Source organism: Eptatretus burgeri, chromosome 16 (genome assembly GCF_056783735.1).
Source record: "Eptatretus burgeri isolate ZD-2024b chromosome 16, Ebu_testis_v1, whole genome shotgun sequence".
In the NCBI taxonomy this organism is placed as follows: domain Eukaryota; kingdom Metazoa; phylum Chordata; class Myxini; order Myxiniformes; family Myxinidae; genus Eptatretus; species Eptatretus burgeri.
The window spans coordinates 44,570,617-44,596,315 of NC_140976.1; the positions used below are offsets into that span (position 1 = coordinate 44,570,617).

At 42.2% G+C, this 25,699-nt stretch overlaps 1 protein-coding gene across 4 annotated transcripts in view; it reads left to right on the top strand.

The window, feature by feature from the left end:
• The window catches only part of LOC147011000 (acetyl-CoA carboxylase-like), a 171,849-nt gene that overhangs the window by 105,741 nt on the left and 40,409 nt on the right, over positions 1–25,699 (top strand). For 3 of the 4 annotated variants that reach the window (XM_085858679.1, XM_085858681.1, XM_085858682.1), the window contains 8 exons: positions 246–364; positions 4,255–4,278; positions 14,346–14,498; positions 15,983–16,088; positions 16,983–17,096; positions 20,674–20,730; positions 20,857–20,898; positions 21,791–22,006. In XM_085858679.1, coding sequence (XP_085714805.1) covers positions 246–364; positions 4,255–4,278; positions 14,346–14,498; positions 15,983–16,088; positions 16,983–17,096; positions 20,674–20,730; positions 20,857–20,898; positions 21,791–22,006 — 831 coding nt within the window. The remainder of the gene's footprint in view (positions 1–245; positions 365–4,254; positions 4,279–14,345; positions 14,499–15,982; positions 16,089–16,982; positions 17,097–20,673; positions 20,731–20,856; positions 20,899–21,790; positions 22,007–25,699) is intronic. The other variant, XM_085858680.1, reaches the window with a different exon arrangement.

Here is a 25,699-nt window from a genome sequence, read left to right on the forward strand (position 1 = left end):
GAACAGAGCGTTTTTTTTTTTGTTTTTTTTTGAGCCTGTCAATCATGGGCCCCCTGTGTGGTTTAAAACAATTTATCTTTAATCGGTACCAAATGTTTACTGAACTTGAAGTACAAAATTATTTTGGGGCACATCTATGTACAACCCTGCTTCCCCCTCATCCCACCATCCCCCCAACAAACATATTGAAAGTACAAGGTTATCTCCATTTGTACAATGCAAGACATGGTTCTGTTCTCATGCAGGTTTATGTGCGCCGTGCGTACATTGCGTATGAGCTAAACAGTTTACAGCATCAACAGCTCGCGGATGGAACCTGCATTGTCGAGTTCCAGTTCATGCTGCCTTCGTCGCATCCGAACAGGTGAATGGACATAAACTTTTCATGATAGCGAGGGTTGAGCAGTTTTTACTAGCAGTACTTGGATTGGTCATTGGTTGACAAGACTGAATTAATAAAAGCTTGAATACAAAGCGAGGACTTCGGTTTATAGAAGCCGGAAGGGCATTGTGACATCCTGTCATCATTTCCTGAAGTTCAGACCATTTGTATCACTTTCCTATCTCAATGAGAACTGGAGCATCTCTGTCTTATTCCTTTTGACCTTTTACACCATATAATGGTGATGATTTTTTTTTCCCACTGACCATGGAGGGGCTTGTACGCAATACATGAAGACCAAGGACGTGTCGCTGTGCGTGCCATTTTGCGGCCGTCGAACAAGCAAGGAATTGAAGTGCTATGGTGGGAAATGTAATATCACATCTCAGTGGGTTCTAAGAGCGCTTCGTTGTGTTGAGGAATTGTACATAGCAAGTCGTATCTAGATCCATTGCCATGAGTTCCATTGTTGGATATGGTGGCAGGAACGTGGAATTTGTTCAGGGTATCGGCAATGATCGCTTACTCTTTAAAAGACGTGATGAAATCATTTACATCAACCGATGAATTCTCACAGACAGGACCCCAGATCAATGTCCCGTCCAACGGAGGATGCATTAATTGATGGAATGCTCTGCCTGCAACGGACAAAGGTGGCAGTTTATAGTCACGTCAGGAATTGAAGATAAACTAAACAGCTCACTGTCAATGTGCGACCTCTGCGCCATCTTGTCAACCCTAAATGACACGATTGACAAATTGGTGTGACATGTGAGAATTTGAACATTTGCCATTTGGGCTTTATTACAGCTACTAAAAACTAGTTGTTACAAGGCTATGGAACTTGCTGGTTGCTTGCAGGCATTCAATATAGCAGTGAGTTATGAGCATACAGACCTTTATCCCGTTTATTCCAGGTTATTCCTCTTCTCATCATTGAAATATTTTGTATATCCAGTGACATGTTTGGTACACTTGATAACACTTTGACTCTGAAGGTGATTCCATTTTGTTTTTGGATACAAAGTCGAGGCTCGTGGAGGAGCGAGAACATAGAATTGATCAGGACGTAACAGAACAAAAGGAACAGTAGAAAGAGAGGGGTGAAGTAGGCCAACAGCAGTGTTCCATCCATCTATGGTGACCATACTCTATACAGTGTGTTGGTGCTGCCGAAACTCTCTTGGGCTATTGGGCACAATTCCTGGACGGGTCGCCACTCCAACGCAGAACAGCATTGTTGAATGACAAAATATAGGGATACTTGGAGAAATAAGGGATGTGGGGAAGAGTGGGGGGTTGGGGAGGACACATGGGGACGAGATGGATACAGAAGCAAACTCTCGGGAAGTTAAAACTGAAAATTTGGAAAGAGGTGGGTTTGGAGAGGGTTAATGAGGGTAGAAAAGATCATGGTTGTAGATGGGAGATGACTTGAGATGGTGGTGAACAGCTGTCTTGAAGACCTGGATGAAAGAATGAGATTGAAGAAAATGGAGAAGTTGGTTCCACAGGTGGGGGGTGGGGAGAAAGAGTGATTTTGTTATCATTTCAATTTATATTCTTGCCTCGGTGAAGCAGTCATTGTCAGTCCTGCTAACTACTAACACAGGTGTGGTCAAAGGCAGGACCGAAACTTGTAACTTCACATTCATACGCAGGTATTTCCCTTCATTTCTCAAATGTTGCCAATGATGCGTCTAGGAAACTATAAAAAGGACAAAGAGAGTTGTGTACAGCAATTTGAAACTTTAACAAGCCCAGGTGTGAAAGACAAGTGCAACCTGGCAAGGAATTGAGAAATATTTATTGAATTTCTCAGTACAATTGACCAGAATGAAACCATTTCCAAATGCTTATTGATATAAACTAGGCAATATAACCTTATTTTCCATTTTTTCGAAAATGACCAATGTTTATATTTGTTGAGGACAAAAACGGGATTCGGAAATTTCTTTGTCTACAAAGTCAAGTCTCAAAGAAGAGCTAGAACACAGAACAGAACAGCGAGAACACCGGGGAAGGTGGAGAAGCACACAAACAGCAGCATAGAGAGACACAACAGAGGGACATTGGGAGGAAGAACAGGCGAGGGGAAGAATGGGAGATAAAGTGCAGGGGGACGATGGCATAGGGGGTGAAGAAGCAATGTACAGACTCAAACACCAAGGAGGTTAAAGACCATGAAAGGAACACCGGGGATGACACGGTAATGGAACAAAAATATGGAAAGATGAGTGGAGGGATGGGGAGAAAATACAATAACCTAAAAAATAATGGGTAGGCTTAGGGAAGACAAATCAGGATAGAAACGTCATGATTATAGATGGGGGATGACTTGAGGTGAAGGTGCGCAGCCATCTTGAAGCCCTGTAGGGAAGAATGAGATAGAACAGACTGAGTAAGCTCGGTTACACAGGTGAGAGAAAAGAGGAACAAATGAGTAGAGATGAGCAGTGAGCCTAGATTTTTGGATTTGTACCAGAAGTTCCAGAACACGTGTGCCATCGTAAAATGGAGCACGGAAAGGGCAGATGGTACAAGACCAGAAAGGATGCGGTAGAAGACAAGCCACTGACATTTCTGTGACGTCAGTCACAGGTCCAGAGATTTAGCTTTGTCGGTGAAGATGCCATTTATTTTGAGGACCTTGGTCTTCACCGCATCAATATGTGAAAGGTGTGTGAGGTATGGGCTCCGGCCGAAAGGGGCGAATGAGCAGTACTCTCTCAAGCTGTGCATGTGAAGTCCTTGTAGGTTTTTGAAGTTTGGATTTGCAAATGAAAGACTTGACACGACGGACGATGCCCAGTTCGCAACTTGTTTTTGAGGCCAACTCTGATGTGTGGTTTTCCCTAAGCGTGAAAGTGGCTGATTGTGTGGCCTTAAAGTTTGGGGGATTAAACTTCTTCAAGTGGTTTATCGAAGAAGTAGATTGGTTTTGTTCAGTATATCTTTGAAAAAAAAATCAGAACTACTCAAATTTGAAAAAAAGCTTTGTCCATAGTTCGATGGAGTCTTACTCTCCCCTATGTGCTGGGATCCCAGCCTCACATCTTTCTCTCCTGGATTCTATTCATTCAAAAGCTTTTGACATTTTTGGAAACTCCAGTGATGAGGCTGAAGCATAAGGCATCTGCTGTTCTCACATCACAGGCAAGTCAGTTTCCTCTCTGTTTCTTAGCACCTTTCCTCTAGTCGAACTCCCTCTGCTCTCTCAGACCCCAAACCCTCCATAACAACTCCAGGATACAAGTGTTCTTACGGTAACCCACTTCTGGTTAAACCTCCAAAATCCAGGCTGATTGCACACCTCAACTCCTTTGTTTCTCACTTCTCCCATCAATGAAATCAGCTTCCAAAGGCTGTGCTATCCCACTCTTCTCTCCAGAGCTTCAAGAAAGTGGTTTACAGCCATCTTATTTCATTTCCTTATTCACAATCTTTATTATCCCCATTAACCCTTCCTAACCAAACCCTCTGAACTGTGGGTTACAGTGTTTCCTTCCCTCCTCTTTATCTTTTCCTGTTTCGTTCTGCCCCTTGCTTATTGTGTCCAAAAGGTGCCTGGCTTCTCTGTCAGTTCATACCCTCTCTCACCTTGCCTTCCACGAATAGAATTTTATGTAAATGTGTTTGTTGCAATATCCTTGTGATGTAAACAGTCAGCATGCACCGTTTTAACAAATGTTCCAAAGTGATAATTCGTCGTGAATTGGTTTCAGACATGATTGAGATATTTTGAAAAGTGAGATCATTTGCTGCCAATGCTTTTGAGCATTTGACAAATACTCTTCTGTTTCCCACCTTCCATTATGCTGTTTCTTATTGGGGGACTTTGCTGCCTTTAATCTGATTGGTTTCTCTTACAGAGTCAGCTGCCCAGCTCTGAGCAGGTATTTACGGGGACTACGTCCTCCTCAGTAACTAAAAGAGCTTAGCATGGCATGTTGACATGACTTCAAGCATGTTTATGTTTAGCATCAAGATGATCTCTTGGATGTTTTGCATTGCTTGGCATCAGGCCATGGCTGACATGGGTTCCACTGTTTGAGGTTCTGCCTTAGCCATTGCCTATTCATGTAGTACTTTGTTTCCATCTCCAGTAGCGACTGTTTAAAAAAGTAATCAGGTGTTTGTGATTTATAGTATTTTTACTTCAGTGGGGGTTCCCCACAAAACACCACGATAAGCTATTTTTGCACGTTAACATGGCGTTTGTCCAAGGAGGAAAAACTCCTTGTGGAGAGGGGATATTATTAGTCTTAATTTTGTTTTTTTAACAACATTAATATTGTCCTATTACCAGTAGTATTGTTGCGGACCGGGTATCGGCTGCGAGCGCGACCGCAAGGTGGAGCAGTAGGGTCGACTCTACCGAACACCCGGAATCTAGATCGTACCTTTCAGAAAACTCTGAGGGTACGGGTCCCTTACCGGACTGTGAATCGTCAATAATTGCACCACGTGGTACAGGGTTATTTTCCAATCTTCAAAATACCTAGAGATCCACGTGGCGAGTTACCGAGTATTTACACCCTCGACGGCACTCGTACGAGTCGAGCCATTAGCGTGCCCGACCCATGCGCAACCTGAGCGGATGGTTGCTGAAGGTCCGTCGGTCCAAATGTCCTTTTACAGCGGCAACAGCCTTTATAATTCACCAACACGTGCCATGCTAAGCCAATAGAAGAAACACAGAAACAAGCTGATACATTTAACAAATTGATTTATTTATAATGGGGGAAAGGGGGGAGCATGCAAGGGCAGAGTTATCACGACTAATAGAAATGAAATGCAAATAATGTACCAGGCACTTAACAGTTGCAACTTAAAGACGGGCCTACACACACACACACACACACACACACACACACACACACACACACACACACACACACACACACACACACACACACACACACACACACACACACACACACACACACACACACACACACACACACACACACACACACACACACACACACACACACACACGGACCCCAATGGTCTTTATTGTAGTCCTCCAGCTCGAGGACAAGTGAGCTAGAGACCAGAGCCTTCGCTTGGACCTGTCCACCTCGTGTGGTCTTCGACGATCCGGCTCGACGGGACTCGAACCCACAACACGATGCCGCTCCAAGCATCGGGCACCACGCTCTCCAACCGGCCACGCAGCAACCGACCAAGGCCAAGGATCAGAGGCGACGATGATCCAGCTTGGCGGGACTCGAACCCGCAACACAATGATGATCACCACGACGACCACGGCCCCAAGACGACAACCAGGTGACAACCAAGACGTCCAACCAACAAACTTGGCATTCCTTTATATCTTCTTCTTTCCCGGGGTCAGACAATCGCCCTCTGAGGCGGCCTCCCCTCTCATTGGCCGGCGTGTCGTGAGAACATTGCCTTCTGTGGCGGCCTCCACTCTCATTGGCCGGCGTGTCGTGAGAAGACCGAACTCTGTGGCCTGATTGGACAAGGGCATGCCCCTGCCTTCCTGGGCGGAGTCCCGATCTGAGTTGATGGAAATCTCCGCCCACATACGTGGTGGAACGCACGTAGGCAATGGCCTCCATGTGAGGAAGCGAGGTGAAGGTGAGGGTGATGCAAACTAATTTCCTCAGCGCACACACGCAGTTCCCGTTAGACACAGGTAGGGGAGCCCTAACTATAAACACACTTACCGATATAACTGTTCTCTTGGGGCCCTGGCTGTAGTGTGCGATGGGTTCCAGATTCGTAACAGTATTACCTTGGTTATTAGAAGCAGCCACCATGATAAGCTATCTATACACCTTAACACAGATTTTGCCCAATGTGGAAAATCCTCCTGGGTAAGGGTGAGGGGGGGGGTGCAATTAAGTCGCTACAACCTCCATCCTGTGGCCCTGAGTCCTACTCTCAAATTATTGGTTAAGTAAGAATCAAATGTATCATGGTCAGACAGACAGACAGACAGACAGACACCCAATTGTGTATTTTGGTGTGAAGTTAAACCCCTGTACTTCTTCTTCTTCTTTCGGTTGCTCCCGTTAGGGGTCGCCACAACGGATCAATGATCCGCAAAATGATTTGGCACGGGTTTTACGCCGGATGCCCTTCCTGACGCAACCCTGGTCGCCTTTTACGACACACAGGGATACGATACATACACCTATTCTAACCGGGGCAAAAAAATATTCTAACCCCTGTACACACTATACTATTGGGTAAAGGGAAGGGTGTCACTAAAATTATATACATATATATATATATATATATATATATATATATATATATATATATATATATATATATATATATATAGATATACTTTTTTTTTATGATTCTTCACCATTGAGAGATAGGGCCAAAATTATACATGGCACGATATATATATATATATATATATATATATATATATATATATATATATATATATATATATATATATATATATATATATATATATTTCAACGAAAGAGTCATGCTGACGATGACAAGGCGATGATGTCATGTGCATAAATTATACCAACACATCACCTCTAAACTCGGAGGCATCTGGATGGTCCTCAAGCCTTTGCAGACTGAGATTAAAGCCTATGGTAACAAATAGACAAAAGCAGAGACGTCGATCTAGATTTTACCCTTGTTGTGGGCTCATCAGGACATTTTTATGGCAATACGACATAGTGTGTTGCTTGCAGCACATCTCGGGGATGAATGAGAGCTACTCAAGCCGAGGGCTGCATGATATCGACAGGCCTTTTGTTTTTGATGGTTGGTCATGTTTTTCCAGTTGCTGTTGTTTTGATGGAGGCTCCATTACAAGAAAACTCAGCAATATGGTTGCCAATTTATTGTCGAGGATTGCCAGAAAATTCCCCACCTTCTCGGATGAAAAAAACACAAAGTCCAGGAGAATTTGGGTGCTGATGTGTAGGGTGGGTAAAGGGATGAGGGTTTGGGAGGACAAGATTTGGAACTAAACACGTAATCGAGGTATTCAGTCTTCTCACGAGCGGAATCAGCTGTGGTGCCATTTGAAGTGACAGAAGTTCTGGAGGGGAGCATACTCCAGAGACAGCTTTAACAAGGAGTCTACCAGGTTACAGAGAAGGGAAATAAGTTTGAAAGTTCATTCTTGAGGTTGATCAGATATTTTCTGGCTCTCCTGAGAGTGGACACACATGTTGCGGGCTTTGTGGAATGATTTGACATTTACTTCGGTTGGATTTGCCTTCCAGGAAGAGAAAACCAGTTGTTTGATGACCGAGCTGTATAGCAGTTAACTGTATAACAAACATTTGCACCTATAGGAAATAATAAGATGCATTCTAGGGATTGGGGGTTTATTGCTCAACATTATGTTTTTTTGCACATTTATTGTTAAAAAAGGACCCAAAGTAAATTAAACACACAGGAATAACATACCTGCGTTGTATTTATAATGATTTCACCACAAATACTGTGCAGTACAGCTTGCACAAAAAAAAAATTCAAAGAGCTCAAAGGTTCACTGAGAGGGGCAGGGTTGTCCAACTCGTCACACGACTCTTTGCTGACGTCACTGCCCTCCTTGACACTATTTAAAATTATGCAGTGAGAGGTGCTTTGAATGTTGCACCTGGAGTGTTTTTTTTTAAACTTATGGAGCAAAAGGTGTTTAGAATTGTGCAGCCGGAATGGTTTTAAATTCCGTCATCGGTGTTCAAGTGCTCAAGGCTGGTGCTCCTGCCTCTCACCTTTCTCGGTTTCACGATGTGGAAACCAAGGCATTTAGGATCATTGGTATCTTCGCAATGAGGCTGAGTCTTTGGGCCTCTCACTCTCTCACCACAGGCAGTCGGTGGTCTTTCTGTCTTCTACCGTCTCCTCTCTGGTCTCGCCCCCCCCGCTCTGTCTGCGATATGTCCCCACCATATTTCTGCAGGGCGCTCAAGGTCCGCCAACAACCCCCTTCTGGTAAAACTACCAAAATCACGAATCGCTGCTCATCTTCACTCTTTCATTCCTCGTTTTTTTTCTACCTTTGGAATGAGCTCCTCTGCTCTCTTCAATCCCATCCTTCCCTCCAGGCCTTCAAAACAGCTGTTCACCACAATCTCTAATCTTCCCCCATACAAATCCTCGATCTTTTCTACCCCCGTTAATCCACCCCAACCCACCTCCTTCAAATTCCCTTCTTTCCTTCCTGAAAATCCTTGTGTCCATCTTGTATACCCCGTGTTCCCCGCTCCATCCCTCTCCCTTCCACAGATCTCCTAATGTCTCTGTTCCCCACTGTTTTGTCCTTCCCTCTCCTGTCCCATGTTCCACTTGCTGTGCGTTGTGTGTTGGCTCTCATACAAGCCTCGACAATGTATTCAAAAAAAAAATAAAGTGAGACCTGAAAACAATTTTCTGTTGTACGAAATATGGTATCAGTTAGAGTAAGCCTTTCTTTCAGAAAAACGTAAAACGGGACAGCCTTGTAGCAAAGGATGTTTGTATTTGGGAATTGACAGCAATTTAGTTGATGTGGATCGTCTACATAGACACGGCATTAGACTCGCTCAAAATTGGGTGAACTTTGAACTTTCAAGTATAGCTCATGTTGGCTGTGGCTGGTTTGTTTTGGACATAGTTGCATTTTATTCTTTTACATCTAACAATTTATATCTTTTCTGCATTGAAGGAAATTACCATTGTGCAAAGTGGCGTTTCCTCGTGTGTTCCAAATGCAGATATCTTAGAACCTCGTTTTTCTGTTTATAAGCTCGAGATCGTCATTTTTTTCGACTTTTTAATCAGTGTTTGCAAAGTCCCTTTCAGTGGTGACTTCCGCAGCAGAAATCCCAACGAAGCGATAACGTGGATGTTGATAGAACCAGCGGCAACAGTTTGATTAAAGGAGAGATTTAGGATTGTTAGTAAGGTGTGGGTTTTCACATGGAATGATCTCCCTGCAAGGGTAGTGACGGTAGAAACAGTAGTTAGTTTTAAAATTGAGTTATATTGTTATGGATTTGGAAGTTTACTGCACTCAACATACAGGTCCTATAGATCAGTTATATCGGTAAGCACGTGTTGCCAGTTAGGGTCCCGTCCCAATTCTAATGGGTAATTAAATGTTCCTGAGCTGTGGAGTTATTTTAATAGTCAGGTTTTCTTTTCTTTTATTTTTACACCACGATCAACGCCAGCGTCATCTCCCCCTCGCTCTGCTCGACGCCATGGTCTACGTGTATTCGATCACATACGGGGGTGGAGATTTCCTTCACCTCAGATCGAGACCCTGCCCAGAAGGGCAGGGGCGTGCCCCTTGTCCAACCAGGAACCTCGTCACCTCAGATCGAGACTCTGCCCAGAAGGGCAGGGGCGTGCTCCTTGTCCAACCAGGAACCTCATCACTTCAGATCGAGACTCCGCCCAGAAGGGCCGGGGCGTGCTCCTTGTCCAACCAGGAAGCTCAGCACCTCAGGCTGGCTCCGCCTTAGCCAGATAGAGTGTTCGGCCCCAGCCAATCGGGAGGCCGCGACGAGTCGTCTGAGAATGGACCGTCCATTGAGGAGACGAGTGGCGAAAAAAGGAGGTCCTCGCGCCTGAGCACAAAAAGGAGGGGGGTTCTGGCAAGAAGTGAGCATCTGCGCGCAAGGTGGTGGAGTGCAAAAGCATCTGCGCACGGAGTGGTCGGTGCAACGGATGGTCTTCTCCTGCCAGCTTTTGCTCTGCCGACTTCGTTCGCCTGGAGCCGGGTCGTGAGGGTGTCTGGATCCTCTGGATCGTGCTGGGGGTTCAGTTCTGCCCCGAGGACCTGGTCCTTGGAGACAGCACGAGGCGGAAAGGTCAAACAGACTCTCACCTCAAGCTCGACTGTCCTCCGGGCTGGAGGTCTGAATAAAGACCACTTTGGTCCGATTAGTGTGTGTGTGTGTGTGTGTGTGTGTGTGTGTGTGTGTGTGTGTGTGTGTGTGTGTGTGTGTGTGTGTGTGTGTGTGTGTGTGTGTGTGTGTGTGTGTGTGTGTGTGTGTGTGTGTGGTGCCGCCATTCTGCTAAGTAATGAATTGTTAAGTGCCTTGCTGTACATACGTGCATTTCTTTTAATCGGTTTAACTCTGTTCTTGCGTGCTTCCCTCGTTCCCCAATTATTATTGTAAATAAACATCCCCATTTGTGAAATGTATCCACTCGTTTGTGTCCTTTCCTCCATTGGCTTAGCGTGCTGCGTGTTGGAAAATTAGCCAGGCTGTTGCCGCTGTAACGGGACATTTGGACTGATGGATCTCAGCGATAAACCGCTCGGGTCGCACGCGGTTCGAGTATGCTAAGCGGCTCGTTCCGTACGGGTGCCGTCGAGGGTGTGGAGACTTGGTAAATCGCCACATGGTCTCGAGGTATTTTGAAAATTGGCGAATAACCCTGCACAACTTGGTCGAAATATTGACCCTTCACGGTCCGATAAGGGACCCGTACTTCTCGGACTTTTCCGAAAAAGTACGATCTAAATTCCGGGTGATCGGTCGAGCCGACTCTGCTACTCCATCTAGCGGTCGTGCTCGTAGCTGATACCCTGGCCCGCAACAATATAGGTCTCTGGAAGTAGTGTGGATAGGGGGTTCTTAGATTTTCACACAGTTGCACAGGCTTGATGGCCCTATGGCCTCATCCTGCATTGAAGTTCCTTGTAACATCGTTGATTGTAGAATTTGACAAAGAGGGTGGAATGTTTGTGATTATTGTCCAGTTTGAACTAACCTTTCCAGATTTAGGCAGGCTGGATTTTCTGTAAAGTCACAATAGCGCATCGAGCATACACTGCAAAATGTACCCAATTAACTTGTGTATTTGGTCATTATATATTTAGGGCTCTTTGTAAGTGAATCGTTTATTTATTTTGATTATAAAGATGCAATATCTGATAGAATTTAGACACTCATGGAAAATTTATGATGTTTTTTTTTTGGTGTAGTGGGCAGACATAACCTGACATCGAGACAAATTCAATCAGGAGCTTTGCCACTGCAGTGGTGTTTAAGCTGTAAAGTATGTTTTTGTTTTGTACAGTAGTTGAAAAGTTTGATGAAAAAGTGCAACGAGTTTATTAATTAATTAATGTATTTTTGTGGTTTTACCTGAACTGACGACCTCACTGGTTATTAACCTCCACCATCGAAGATGGACGGAGGTTACTGTTTTCACCCCTGTCTGTTTGTTTGTTTGTGAACAGTATTATGGAAAAACCCCTGGACGGATTTCGACGAAACATGGTGGGGGGATTAGGTGTGGTCCAAGGATCATGCCATTAGATTTTGGACTTGGTCCAAAGTCCAATATGGCCGCTATGGTGGCCATTTTGAAAAAATATTTGAATTTTTGTTTTTGCATTTCTACATGTTTTAAGTGATTTCCAACCAAAGAAAAAAAAATTTGCAACTTTTTTTTCAAAAGAATTTCGATTTTATTTGAAAAATATTTGAAATTTTTTTTTTTTTTGCATTTCTACATGTTTTAAGTGATTTCCAACCCCCCAAAAAATGGAGAAAAGAACTATAACTCTGTCAGCACTGTTGACATCATATTTAATGAATAAGATATAAGGTTCACTTGAGGGACCCAGCAGTATTGTCGGCGGAGGTTTTGCACTCTCCTGAGTTCTCCCCCTCTAGTTAACCTCCGCCATCGAAGATGGACGGAGGTTACTGTTTTCACCCCTGTCTGTTTGTTTGTTTGTTTGTTTGTGAACAGTATTATGGAAAAACTCCTGGACGGATTTCGACGAAACATGGTGGGGGGATTAGGTATGGTCCAAGGATCATGCCATTAGATTTTGGACTTGGTCCAAAGTCCAATATGGCCGCAATGGCGGCCATTTTGAAAAAATATTTGAATTTTTGTTTTTGCATTTCTACATGTTTTAAGTGATTTCCAACCAAAAAAAAAAAAATTTGCAACTTTTTTTCAAAAGAATTTCGATTTTATTTGAAAAATATTTGAATTTTTTTTTTTTGCATTTCTACATGTTTTAAGTGATTTCCAACCCCCAAAAAAATTTGTTAGACAAAAAAAATCCCAGAAATTTTGCAACTTTTTTTTCAAAAAAATTTCGATTTAATTTTTTTGGCATTTCTACATGCGCGTCGATCTAGTTTAGTTTATTCAATCGTGGTTCAGTAGAGTCTGATCCGTTTTGACCTACAATGAATAGGATATCAGGTTCACTTAAGTGACCCAGCAGTATTGGCAGTGGAGGTTTTGCACTCTACCGAGTGCTCCCCCTCTAGTTGCTCTTGTAATAACCAGCTTCGCTGATCTTTGGCAACAAACCCAGAGAAGACTCGTTTTACTCGAATTGTTACACGAGTATCGTGCTTTCCACCAACCTGTTTCCGCAAGCCTGCTTGATGGACGCTTTTAACCAGAAAGGAGCTTCCCATAATTTGAAAATATAATCCTGTGTCGCATCAAACTCTCACTTAATTATTCCTTTAGTGAGCCATGTCACAGCCATACATGCTTATGACGCATCTTGCGCAGCATAGAGCATCGGTCGCCATTGTTCGCCACATTGTGCTTCTCATTAAGAAGAGCTCCATAATTTTAAATCTGCTGTAATATCGCTCATTCCTCAAGATGTCCGGCAGGAGACCTTCCTCGAGCTCAACTGCTGCCCCAGTAAAACGTTCTTGCCAGGCTATAACGATGGGCATGAAGACCTTTAAAATAATGGGAAAAGCATTTGTGATTTGCGATGTTTTTTTTTTTCCGGTTGACGTAACATTCCCCAGCAATGCATCTCTTTTGCAAATCAAGGGATATTTGTCTTTTTTGTGAGGGTTAAGGTTGAGAAGGAGAGGCTTTGACCATGCATGCACTTGCTGTGTGTGCTCCACTGACTTGCATGCACATATCGAGGTACACATTGTCGCATGATCTTTAACCTTTCATCCACAACCCGCATCAACACCATCCATCCATCCATTGGGACCATCCTCTGTGCAGAGCGTTGGTGCTGCCTAAGCAGTCTCCTGGGCTATTGGGTACAATCCTGGACGGGTTGCCACTCCGACACAGGATACCAGCAAGCTGGAAGGATGCCTACCTCGGAAGGATGACAGGCAGAGTCAACCCCACCTGGTATTATTTCAACAGACGAGGAGGATTTGAACTCAATATCCGAGGATCCCAAGCTCACCACCCCAACCATTAAGCCAACACCAGGCATATGCATCAACACCCTTTGGCAAAATCGAAAAAAACATGTACAAAGTTTGTTTTGTTTTGTGCATGCATCATTATGGTCTGCTTATCGTAACGTTATTGACCATTTACCATATTTCTCTCCATCCCTCCTGCCACCCCGTCCTTGCGTATAAAATATTCATTTATCCATTCTCAACTCTGCAGCTGTCATGCCATAATTGATGATACCTTTTACGCATGAATGCACCCTTGCATTCCCCTTATTTTATCACCTTTGTTAATTTTGTGTTCTCTCATTTTAACCGTGAATATGCGATAATTACACCTGTCCAATTAACGGTTTGATTAATTTGTGCTAAAAATTTTTGATATAGTGTACATAGCACTCAAAACAGGCAGGTGGCATATTACTATTAGCAATGTGAAGGACTCCAGCTCATCCAAGCCTGTAACTTTTAAATTTGCTTGTCCTATCCTCATTAACATTTACCATTATTCATTTGATAGTTCATAGGAAAACTGGCTATTGCATACAAAGGTATGAGAGGTAGGCTGCAGTACTCATCAAGTGCACATTTTTGGTTCACACCTTAAAGCCAAGTTGAAACGTGACTGCCATGGGCACCGATGGAACAGGATTTTGAAATGGCTTTTTGACCTATTCTTTAATTTGCTGTTGCTCAGCATTTCCTTATCGATCAATCTGATCCTTCAATTGTGTCTTCCCCCTCCCCTCCTACCCCCCACCCCCCTTCACTCCTATCCACCCCTTGACCCGCTTTGCTTCCAGAATGTCAGCGATGACCAATGTTTCTCAAGCTCATTGCGTGGGCATGGTACACTCTGGAAGTGACCAGGAAATCCTGATACACAACGCGTACAGCCCACCATGCCAGCGCATGGGTGCCATGGTTGCCTTTGAAACTTTTGAGGAGTTCTCAAGGTTGGTGTTCTCTTTTTGCCTTGTGTTCGCGCGTTCACGTCTGTGTCGTGTACCTCGTACGTGTCTGGATGTTTGGCCCCTTTCATTGCAGCGAAACTTGCAGCCTCCGTAGCGCCATTCACAATGAGTTGTAAAACGGAAATTCGGGTTTTTCTTTTGCATCTAATTATCGAAATATGAAGTGCACATCTTATATGTTATGCCCACCGACATTGAGAAGCTTGCAGAAATGAATGAAAAGCCTCACCTCCCATCAGGTTTCAGTTGATGGGGTTACGTTGCATTGTTTGGCAGTTGTTTGACAGGTGATGTATTGTAATTCCATACCTCTCAAGTCTCATGTTTTTGGAACACGTTTTCAAAGTAAAACATCTCGATGCACAATCTCATGTATCAGAATCAGTGCTGCAGTTGCTTTGTGAAGAGTTTTTGCATTTTGAGTTGTTTTAATCTTTATTTTTGTTGTTATTGCAAGAGGGAGGTGAGAGGTTCCCCTAACAGGATCAAGAGAGGGGATCGTTTTAAAATTGAATTGCACACACGGCACCAAGTTTCTTCCAGACTTGCACACGCTCTTCATTTTGCCTCCGCCATTGTATTTGACATTAAAGGTTCTACTCGGTCGATGGAACCCCGAGCACCCTCAATTCCTGAGGAACGTGCAGAATGAGTTCAAAATCAGGACTTTTGTAGATTAACCGGCAATGTGTTGAAAGTTGTTCGGGTAATATGTGGAATGGAATGAAGAACCAGTGTTTCTCATGAAGGCGAGTGTGTATCCTAAGCCTGTTGTTGGCTTAAGTGGTGAGGGTGGCGGCTTGGGATTCTAGGGTCCTGAGTTCAAGCCCCGTTGGCCGCTGAATTAATATACACCAGGAGGTTGACTCAGCCTGTCATCCTTCCGAGGTCGGAAAAATGAGTACCAGTGAACTGGTAAGGGGGACACTGCATCAGCGGCATAGCCGCGTCCCAACCAATGATGCAACCAGCAGCCACAGGCTGTGAGAGAGAGAGAGAGAGAGACAGAGAGAATCAGAATCCTGCGTTGGCAGACAGGTAAAACAATAGATGAAGCCAAGAAAACATTGATTAATCTATGCTAACTGCTGTGGCAAGTCGGAAGAAGCTGACGTTTCAGACGTTAACCCTTCATCTGAGCCAAAGAGGCTTCTTCTTGCTTCGCACAGTGATTAATATACATCAATCACCATTTCGTTGATTTCATCTCATATTTGGAATTATTTGTATTGCTTTGATTTGTTATTTTGGTCAAAATCGGTCAAAGGTCAAGGTCACAGAGAGGTCAAACATCCAAAACATTCGATTTTTGATGGTTTGATACAGAATCATCGTAGAAACTTCTGGTTTGTGTCGCTACCTTCTCAAGAGACAGCTTTTATTAGACAAGGTCAGAGGTCAAGTTGACGATTTCGTAAGTACCAGTCTATGACTGCTTGTTTTTTTTTTTTCTCTTCCAATGGCAGAAACTTTGAAGAGCTTCTGAAGTGCTTTTCTGACTCGTCTCTCGAATGCTCAAACGTGTTCAGCGATTCCTCCCAGTTATCACTATATGACGAGGATGATAACAAAGTATGTTTACTCTTTTCAGTCACGTTGATATGTGCAGTCCTTTCTCTGTTGTTCAGGGACCTCAGGCCTCGGTGTTGACATTAAACTTCATTCCTTTCACTTGTAATGTTTTCATCATTTTTTTTATTACACGTCCCCACACCCTAATCTCACACCAATGCACCTCATGGTGCTGTTACTGTACAGACACTTCCTTATATAATTTTTAAATGTAAGACAGACAGACCAATTGATGTAAATGGAAAATTAGTTTGAGCATCCATGTACATCAGTTGTTGGGTAGAACAATGGTTTGGAATTGACAAAACGTCGATCGAGGAATGCTAACCCTCGTGGGAAGCAAGGAGATGCTTCTTGCTTGCTTCTCACGGCGGTTAGCATACTTCGATTGACGTTCGCTCGATTCCACCCAATGGGTATGAAAGTTGAATTGCGTATTGCTTTCTCGCTTTTAACGAATGGTGTTCATCGAATCCTTCCTGTTAGTATTCTGCATTGCATTTAGAAGATGTTCCCATATTTTACTGGAAAACAAGTTGTGCGTGTGCTTTGGTGACGGTTATCGTCCTGACTGCATGTCATGACTAAGGCTTGGGAGTAATTATGCTGCAGTTTATGTGATACATCCAACCTTTTGTTATGACTAAAAGTGTTTGTGTTGTCCACTATCTAGGCTTCTAATATCTAGATATTTTAATTACACTGTTTCTAATGAGTAAACCTTTGCATCTCAATGACTGCTTCAGTGAATGTATGACTTCTATGATCTTATGAAATGTGTTCTGCGCACTCCATCTTTTTTCAATTTTGCTTTTCTTATTGTTGAATGGAATTTGGAATTTGAGAAAAATACTTAAAGATTTGTGGACATTTTTAATTTTCACCTTTTCTAAGAGTTCATTGGATGACCCCATACACATTCTCAATGTGGCCTTCAAAGGTGACATTGATGCTGTTGGAGAGGATGATACCGTTGTCGAAATTTTCCGTGACTTTACCCTCTCTAAGGTAAGAATCTTGTTTCTTTTATCCTGTTGGTGTTAAAATTGATTATTTCTGCTTCTCGTTTAACTTTATACTTATTACATTTTACTGCCTCTCTCTTTTTATTTATATATATATATATATATATATATATATATATATATATATATATATATATATATATATATATATATATATATATATATATATATATATATATATATATATATATATATATATGAAGAAGAAGGCACTTCCAACCAAAAGTTAACTAGATCTACTCCGCTGATTTGAGCAATAAGCAACAGCAGACCCGGTCTCGGGAGATGTGTCACTCATTTGTAATTGAAAGACTGTGACCAATTCTACTTTGGTGAAACTGGAAGAAATTTAAAACAAAGGGTAGATGAACATGATCGAGCATTCAGGCTTGGAATGGTGACAGTCAACCATAGAATGCCATTCCCTGCAATCCGGCCACAAATTTTACTTTGATGGCACCCGTGTCGGAGACACGATGTCCTGTCTCAGTGAACTCGTGGCTCTCAATGGAATTCTCTCATCTCCTCTTCCCATCCAGGCTGGAGTTCCTCAAGGCAGTGTTCTTGGCCCTGTGATTTTCTGTTTTTCATCAATGATCTCTCAGACTCTCTGGAAAATCCTCCTTCTCTTTGCTGATGACTCCACCCTCTGTATTACCATCTCTCATCCTTCTGATCGGCAGGCAGCAGCCTCTTCACTCTCTACAGACCTGGATAAAATCATAAGCTGGTCAAACACTTGGAATATGTCTTTCAATCCTGAAAAATCTCACACCCTCACTATGTTTCTGAAACAACCATCTGGAACCCCCCCGCCCCCAACCCCTCTACTTTCTCAATAATCCCCTTGAAGAAGTCCTTTCACTCAAGCGTTTGGGCCTCACTATGTGCCACGATCTTTTCTGGGAAAGCCACATTTCTAAGTCCTTCTTCTTTCATTGGCACACCTGAGATTCTTACCACTTCCAAAGCTTTCATCTGCAGCTTGATGGAGTACTGCTCTCCCCTCTGGGGTTGTGCTCCTGCCTCACACACAGCTCAACTTCATGCTGTATAAACAAGGCTTTTAGCATCATTGGTATCTCTCGTGATGAAGCTGAGTCTTTGGGTCTCTCACTCTCTCACCAGAGGCAGGTCAGTGGTTGTTCTGTCTTCTACCATCTCCTCTCCGGCCTTGTCCTCTCTGCCCTGTTTGTGATCTGTTCCCCCTATGTTTTCACAAGGCGCTCAAGGTCCGCCAAACACCCCCTTCTGGTGAAACTGCCAAAATCAAGAATCTTTGCTCGCCTTCACTCCCCTCATTCCTCTTTTTTTCTCCCGCCTCTGGAACAAACCCCCACACTCTTCAATCCCACTCCTCCCTCCATGTCTTCAAAACAGCTGTTCACCACCATCTCATATCTTCCCCCATCCAAAATCTTGGTCTTTTCTACCCCCGTGAATCCTCCCCAAATCCACCTTCAAATTCCCTGTTTTCTTTCCTGAAAGTCCCTGTAGTGTCCATCTTGTTTACCCCATATACCCTGTCCCATCCCTCTCCCTTCCACAGATCTATTGTCTCTGGTCCCCATTACTTTGTGCTTCCCTCTCCTGCCCCTCGTCTTCTGCCTTGTTACACATTTTTGTGCATTAGCACTTACAAGAACCTCGATGTGGTCTACAAATATGGATATACATATATATATATATTTATGTATATATATATATATGTATGTGTATATATATATATATATATATATATATATATATATATATATATATATATATATATATATATATATATATATATATATGTATATCAGCCTGGTGTTGGCTTAGTGGCTAGGGTAGCGGCTTGGGATCCAAAAGGTCCTGAGTTCAAGCCCCGTTGGCCAATTGAATCAATATGCACCAGGAGGTTGACTCAGCCTGTCATCCTTCCGAGGTCGGCGAAGTGAGTACCAGTTGTACTGGGCCCGGTGTATGCCCCGGTTTGAATAGGTGTACCATATCCCTGTGTCGTAAGAGGCTACCAGTGTTGCGTCAGGAAAGCATCTGGCGTAAAACCTGTGCCAAATCATTATGCGGTTCATAACGGATGATCCGCTGTGGCGACCCCTCGCAGGAGCAGCCGAAAGAAGAATATATATATATATATATATATATGTATATATGTATGTATGTATGTATCTATGTATATATGTATGTATGTATATATGTGTGTATATATATATGTGTGTGTGTATATATATATATATATATATATATATATATGTGTATATATATATATATATATATATATATATATATATATATATATATATATATATATATATATATATATATATATATATATATATATATATATATATATGGCATCGCTGCGGATTATGTCTCACATTGTGAAACCGCATAATCCGCAAAGAATAACCATCTGTCTGCCACCCAGACGATTGTTCCCACAAATGCAAACAATTCAACCAGAAAGCACGTGATGCGTTTGGCGGGTAAATTAAAACATGTGGATAATCACGATGAGCACTCCCCCAATCTCCATTGGACATAGTATGTTTCAAATGCCGGTATTGTTGTGTCAGACAAAAGACTTGTCGTGGTTTTTCGGACTATGTCCAATAGAGATCGGGGGAGTGCTCATCACACTCCACATGTTTCCATTTATATAACCACACAGGTAAATATTGGAAGCGTTGCATGTGAAGAGCCGAGAGGGTGATCTAAATGGGGAGACAGTGGACATACCCACACAATACACACCTCTGATGCAAATGGTGAAAACTGGATGGGGCAAATGGCTGGATAAGGTGAGCAACACACAACACTCGATCCCAAACAACACATTTGCATGTGTACAACACCTAACAAGAACGCCAACAATCACACAACCAACACCTCATCACGTCCAACTCAGAAACGAAACCAGCCACGTTCATGCCCCGGAAACACAAAAACAACAACAAGCACACACACACACACACGCAACAACAGATCACGTGTAAGTAAAAACAAAAAAAGAGCAGAGTGGTCCATCCATTATGTGATTTGACGTTTATTTTGCTTGAGGTTTGCAAAACATAATTAACAAGCGCTCCTCCATTTAACCTCGAGCACCAGAATGTGACCAGAAATGAGCGATTGCATCGGAAGTAAAAACTGGACACATGCCGAGGTGCGGGGTCTATTGGGTTGAAGAAGCCTGCTGTGTAGCGGGTGAAACGTTACCTGAGACCTGGTCTGCTCTTTCTTATTACTGAGATCAGTGGAGTAGATCTTGTTTACTTTTAGTTTGAAGCAGCTTCTTCTTCCTTAAAAATGTTTAATCCCAATCGCCCCAATTCTAACACACACACACACACACACACACACACACACACACACACACACACACACACACACACACACACACACACACACACACACACACACACACACACACACACACACACACACACACACACACACACACACACACACACACACACACACACACACACACACACACACACTTTTTACCCTTCGCAAACCCTCTTACCTTTGTTTTTTTCTTTTACCCTTGTCATTAGAAAGCCCAGTTGAATTACCATGGTATAAGAAGGCTCACCTTTTTACTGGCACAGCAGGTAAGATTGCAATGTTTTTTTTCTCCCTCCGCTTTACAGTATGTTTATATTCAAATGCCGGAAATGTTGTGTGTCAGATAAAAGACGTGTTGATGTTTTCGATGGCTTATCCAATTTTTGTTGCAGAGGGAGTTTCCTAAGTTCTTCACCTTTCGAGCAAGAGACCAGGTGAATTCATGCTCGAGACTCGTATCTAATTTGATGCTGAGGGACTTGGGTTTTATTTTTTTGTTTTCTTTGTTTTTCTTTGTCTGACCGCCATGTGACCCAAGTTTTATTTTGTGATATTAAGTTTTAATATCACCATTTGCTTCCACAACTACTAACAATGAGATCGAGTCCAACCCTCTGTCATCCTCTTCACTTTAATGAAAATGATCGTCACTTACCAAATATTATTTTCTCATCTATATACATATTTTCAAGTATTTCTTTCTTTGTTTGTCTGTTTATGCGTTTATACGTTATTCTTTCATGGCCGAACCATAGCACCTTGAGTCCCCAAATTTTGGCTGTAGGTACATCAGAATCTGGGCGAGGTTTCAAGCTACCATACGTTGGCCTTGACATATTTTTTGAAGCCATCAAAGGTTGCTATGAAGGGTCTGGCAGTGTTGTCGCCAGCCCACAGCCAAAATGTAACCACCATGAGGCCAGTAACTCCAGAGCGTTTCAATGTCTAACACGTCCTGAAACCACCACCGGGAAAATCTCACCCAGCCGGGCAGCACCTTAAACCACCATCCCCCCTCCCTCCCCAGGCAGCGCCGGTAGCCCCTCATAGTTATAAATATGAGAAAGCTTATTGATCTGTTCGGTTTTTCAAAACACAAATGTCATGACAGTCATTGATTATTGAAAATTGAGTTACCCGGTACTTCACAATCTGACAAAATCCACTGTGCTTTATAAGTTGTGGTGAAATAGTGTTGCACATTTGCTGGTACCACTGGGAGCACTACCCTAGGTCTTGGTTTTCCTCTCTATTGCTTCTTTGCTACATTGCTTTTTGCCTTTGTTTCTCCCACTCCTTCCTTGATTTTTTTTTTTATCTTCTCAGTTTGAAGAAGACCGGATCTACAGACACCTCGAACCAGCATTAGCTTTCCAGCTCGAGCTCAACCGAATGCGAAACTTTGAGTTGCGTGCTGTCCCATGCGCAAATCACAAAATGCACCTGTACTTTGGCGCAGCACGTGTAGAGCAGGGCGCCGAGGTCACAGACTACAGATTCTTTATACGTGCCATCATCCGCCACTCTGACCTTGTCACGAAGGTAGGACTTGTTTTTTTATTTTTATTTTGCAATGACCTTGGACTCATCAAAGGGCTTCCACATAATTGTTTTCCATGTTGGACAAGTGAAGAACATGGAGATATTGTGCTGAAACTTGATGAATTTCATGGACAATATAAATTATATCACATTTAGTGTGAAGACAGCAGAAGACCAATGTATTTTTCCTTTCTCAAATTTCTTCTGCCATTGACGGTGGATGGCGGTTATGTTTTCACCTCTGTCTGTCTGTCTGTCTCTGTCTATTTGTCTGTTCATGGGCAGGATATCTGAAAAAGTGATGAATTGTTTCAGATGAAATCTGGTGGACAGGCTGGGTGTGTGATGAGGTTGAACTGTTGAGATTTTTGTGAAGATCCATATCCAGATCTGGACACAATTTTCAATGGGATTCTTCACCATTGAAAGATGAGGCCAAAAATGACATTTAGCATGATGGCCGAAAAAGTTATGGAAGTATTCGGATGAAACTTGGTGGACATGTTGGTTGTGTGACGAGGACAAATTCATTCGATTTTGGTGACGATCCTGATCCGCGAATGTTTTTTTGGGGGGGTGGGGGGTTTCCGTGATTCTTCACCATTAGGAGATTGGGTGAAAAACAAAACATTGCATGATATTTTGAAAAGTTGTGGAAGGATTTTGACAAAACTTTGTAGATGATTTGGGTAGGTGACAAGACCAAACCGAATAGATATCGGTTCAGGTCCAGATGCAGATCGGTCTCTCAGTGGGATACAAAACGTAAACTGTTCAGCCTGGTGGAGGTGTGCACTCTACGAAGTGCTGTTCTATTTTTTTAACATGGTTTGTTTTGTACTTTCACACATTCTTGATCTATACCTTCATAAATTCTTACCTTCACAGAAATCTATTCCTGCACAAGTTTCTACGTGGTAGTAGAGGATAAATGGGGCTTCTGGGATGCCCATTCAAATGAATGGGGAAAAAGGGAAAAACTTTCTGACTCAAGCCCCAAAAGCCCAAAATAGGAGACTGATTTTCTCCCCCCCCTGTCCCCTTCCCTCCCATACAAGCAAATGTAAAATTGAGACTTACTGATTAAAGCACTTCTTCCCTTTCATATTTTCATTCCACTTAAAGAGCAAACCAATGAATATTTGCCCATGTTCTACTTTAGGGAATAACTTAATTTTCCTATTACATTCATTTCCATCGAGTATATGCACTTTATCCCTCCTTCGGTTTTGTAAATGGGGAAGTGCTTTTAAGTGCACAGTCGTGCTGTGAAAATGAGGAAGTATTCTGTGCCCATGTCTCTCATGGTTATATTTTAAATAATCAGAACACTAACAGAACAAAGTTTATCTAAAAACAGCTTTTAAATGTAGGTTTTTATCAAAATCATTCAAAGCAAGATGTTTCATTTTTGTGTTAAAATGAGCCAGTTTGGAGTCAGCCAAGCTGCCTCGCCCGAACCAAGCCAAAAAAAAATTCCGAAGTCATTTCCTATGTGGAGCACACCCTGAAAAAACCATTGTTCTGTAATCTCCCATTACGTCATCAAGTTGCTTATTTAAACCAACTTGTGTGCCGAGCGTGTTTTATTTCGAATATGGAGCGTTCAGATTATTACTACAACCTTGCAGATCAATCGTTTTCACAAGATGACAGGTGAGATCCTCAACCCAATTGACTATTTGTTGTTTAAAATAGAATTAAATCACTATACAACCAATAATTATTGTTTATCTTTTTTTAACAGGTTGTCCCCAATAAGAACATTGTTGATAACTGATGTTGAAAATGAGTTATTTGAATTGCACGACGAGTGGATAAAAATGAATGACTTCCTTGAAGACATTTATTTGTTTCGAAAAGAATTGAATGATATTTTTCTTGGCTGGCAAGAAATTCTCTCACGTCCTTTGATCTTGAATGACCCGAGTCCAAGGTGAGAAATTATCGGTGTGTGTGTGTGTGTGTGTGTGTGTGTGTGTGTGTGTGTGTGTGTGTGTGTGTGTGTGTGTGTGTGTGTGTGTGTGTGTGTGTGTGTGTGTGTGTGTGTTTTTGACTCATTATTTTTTTTTCAGTTTAAACACCTGTCTGGATGAACCAAACACACAACTTAATCTTCTGGAGGAATCTGACATGACACACTATCTTCTGGAGGTAAATGTTATATTTATTATTTTATTACTATCATAATATAATCATCTTTATATACCCTAATTGTTCTTCACTCTTTGTTTTGAACAGAATATGTTGATCGAGCTTCAAAACCAAAACAAACCATCAGACTGCTGTGAAAGAAGATTTTGTTCAATGTTATTACTTTTGTTTAATTTTAAATGCTTTCCTTTTCATTATCTGATTTTGAATTACAAGAAGAGAATAAAGGAGATGTAAAGGGGAAAGGGGGGGGGGTAGGTGTGCTCCCCCAACGACCCACCACCCCCTCATCCCTCTCCTCTCCCCTCCCCTCCCCGTGTGTGTGGGGTGGGATGAGGGAGGTGGTGGGTCAAAGGTGGGGGCTCACAGGGGGGTGGGGCTTGTGTGGGGTAGGGCTTGTGTGGGTCGGTGTAGCTTGTGTGTATGGGGTTTGTGTGGATGTGGCTTGTGTGGGTGGGTGGGGTTTGCGTGGGTGGATCTTGCATGTATGGGGTTTGTGTGGTGTGGTTTGTGTGGATGGAGCAAATTTTTTAAATTAAATAAACATGTTCTGTGTGGGGAACTAATTAACTAATCACTAATTATGTGGATATGATGGATGTGATGTGGCTTAGGTGGGGGGTGGGGCTTCTTTGGGCATGTCAAAAAGGGCCGGAGTTAAAAAAGGGGTGGAGTCAAAAAAAAATTGTTTCCATTTATCTTTGTCTTTTGTAATTCCTGTGAATAAAATGAACCAAAAATCTCTTCCCCCTTCTAAATCATCTACCTTACAAGTCCAAGGAACTGTATCTATAACATCGATGATTTCAAAAAATTATTTTGTCCATCACTTCGTATAACCTTTTTCAAATTGATATTTCCACCTGTATATTCTTATTATATCACCAACTTTGAACTTAGGCTTTCTGACATTAATCTCTTTTTCATATTCTAATTTTGTAAATGTTTCTGATGGTTTAGTATTCATTGAGGTGTGAATTGTATCATTATATTTATTTACGATGTCCTGAATTAAAGATAACCATTGTTGAGAACCGAGTGGAGTGAATTTTTTTATATATAGTCTCTTTTTTAAAGTGTGATTGAATCGCTCAATAACAACCACTTTTCCTTCATTAAAGGTGCTGTTTTATGTAATGCTATTATTTTAAAGAAAATTCATAAATGTTTTGTTGTAGAACTCTTTACCCTCATCAGTCCACAATTTTTTAGGTTTTCGCTTCCTTTTATTAAATATCTGTTGGAAGGCAAACAAAAGTGTATTCCCGGTTTTGTTTTTCAAACGGACAACCCACGCATATCTACTCCTCAAATCAATAACGGTTAAAGCAAACTTGTACCCCTTATCATTATTGAATTCAATTAAATCAGCAGACCAGATATAATCAACTTCCTTGGAATAAACCTTCCTTCTATGAAACTGTGATTATTGGTTTATGTAATTCATCAGCGAATTGCTCTTCAATCTTGATGACATCTTTAGAGCCTATAAGTTTTTTTTGAATTTCCAAGTCCAAGTTTCAATTTAGCACTGATCAT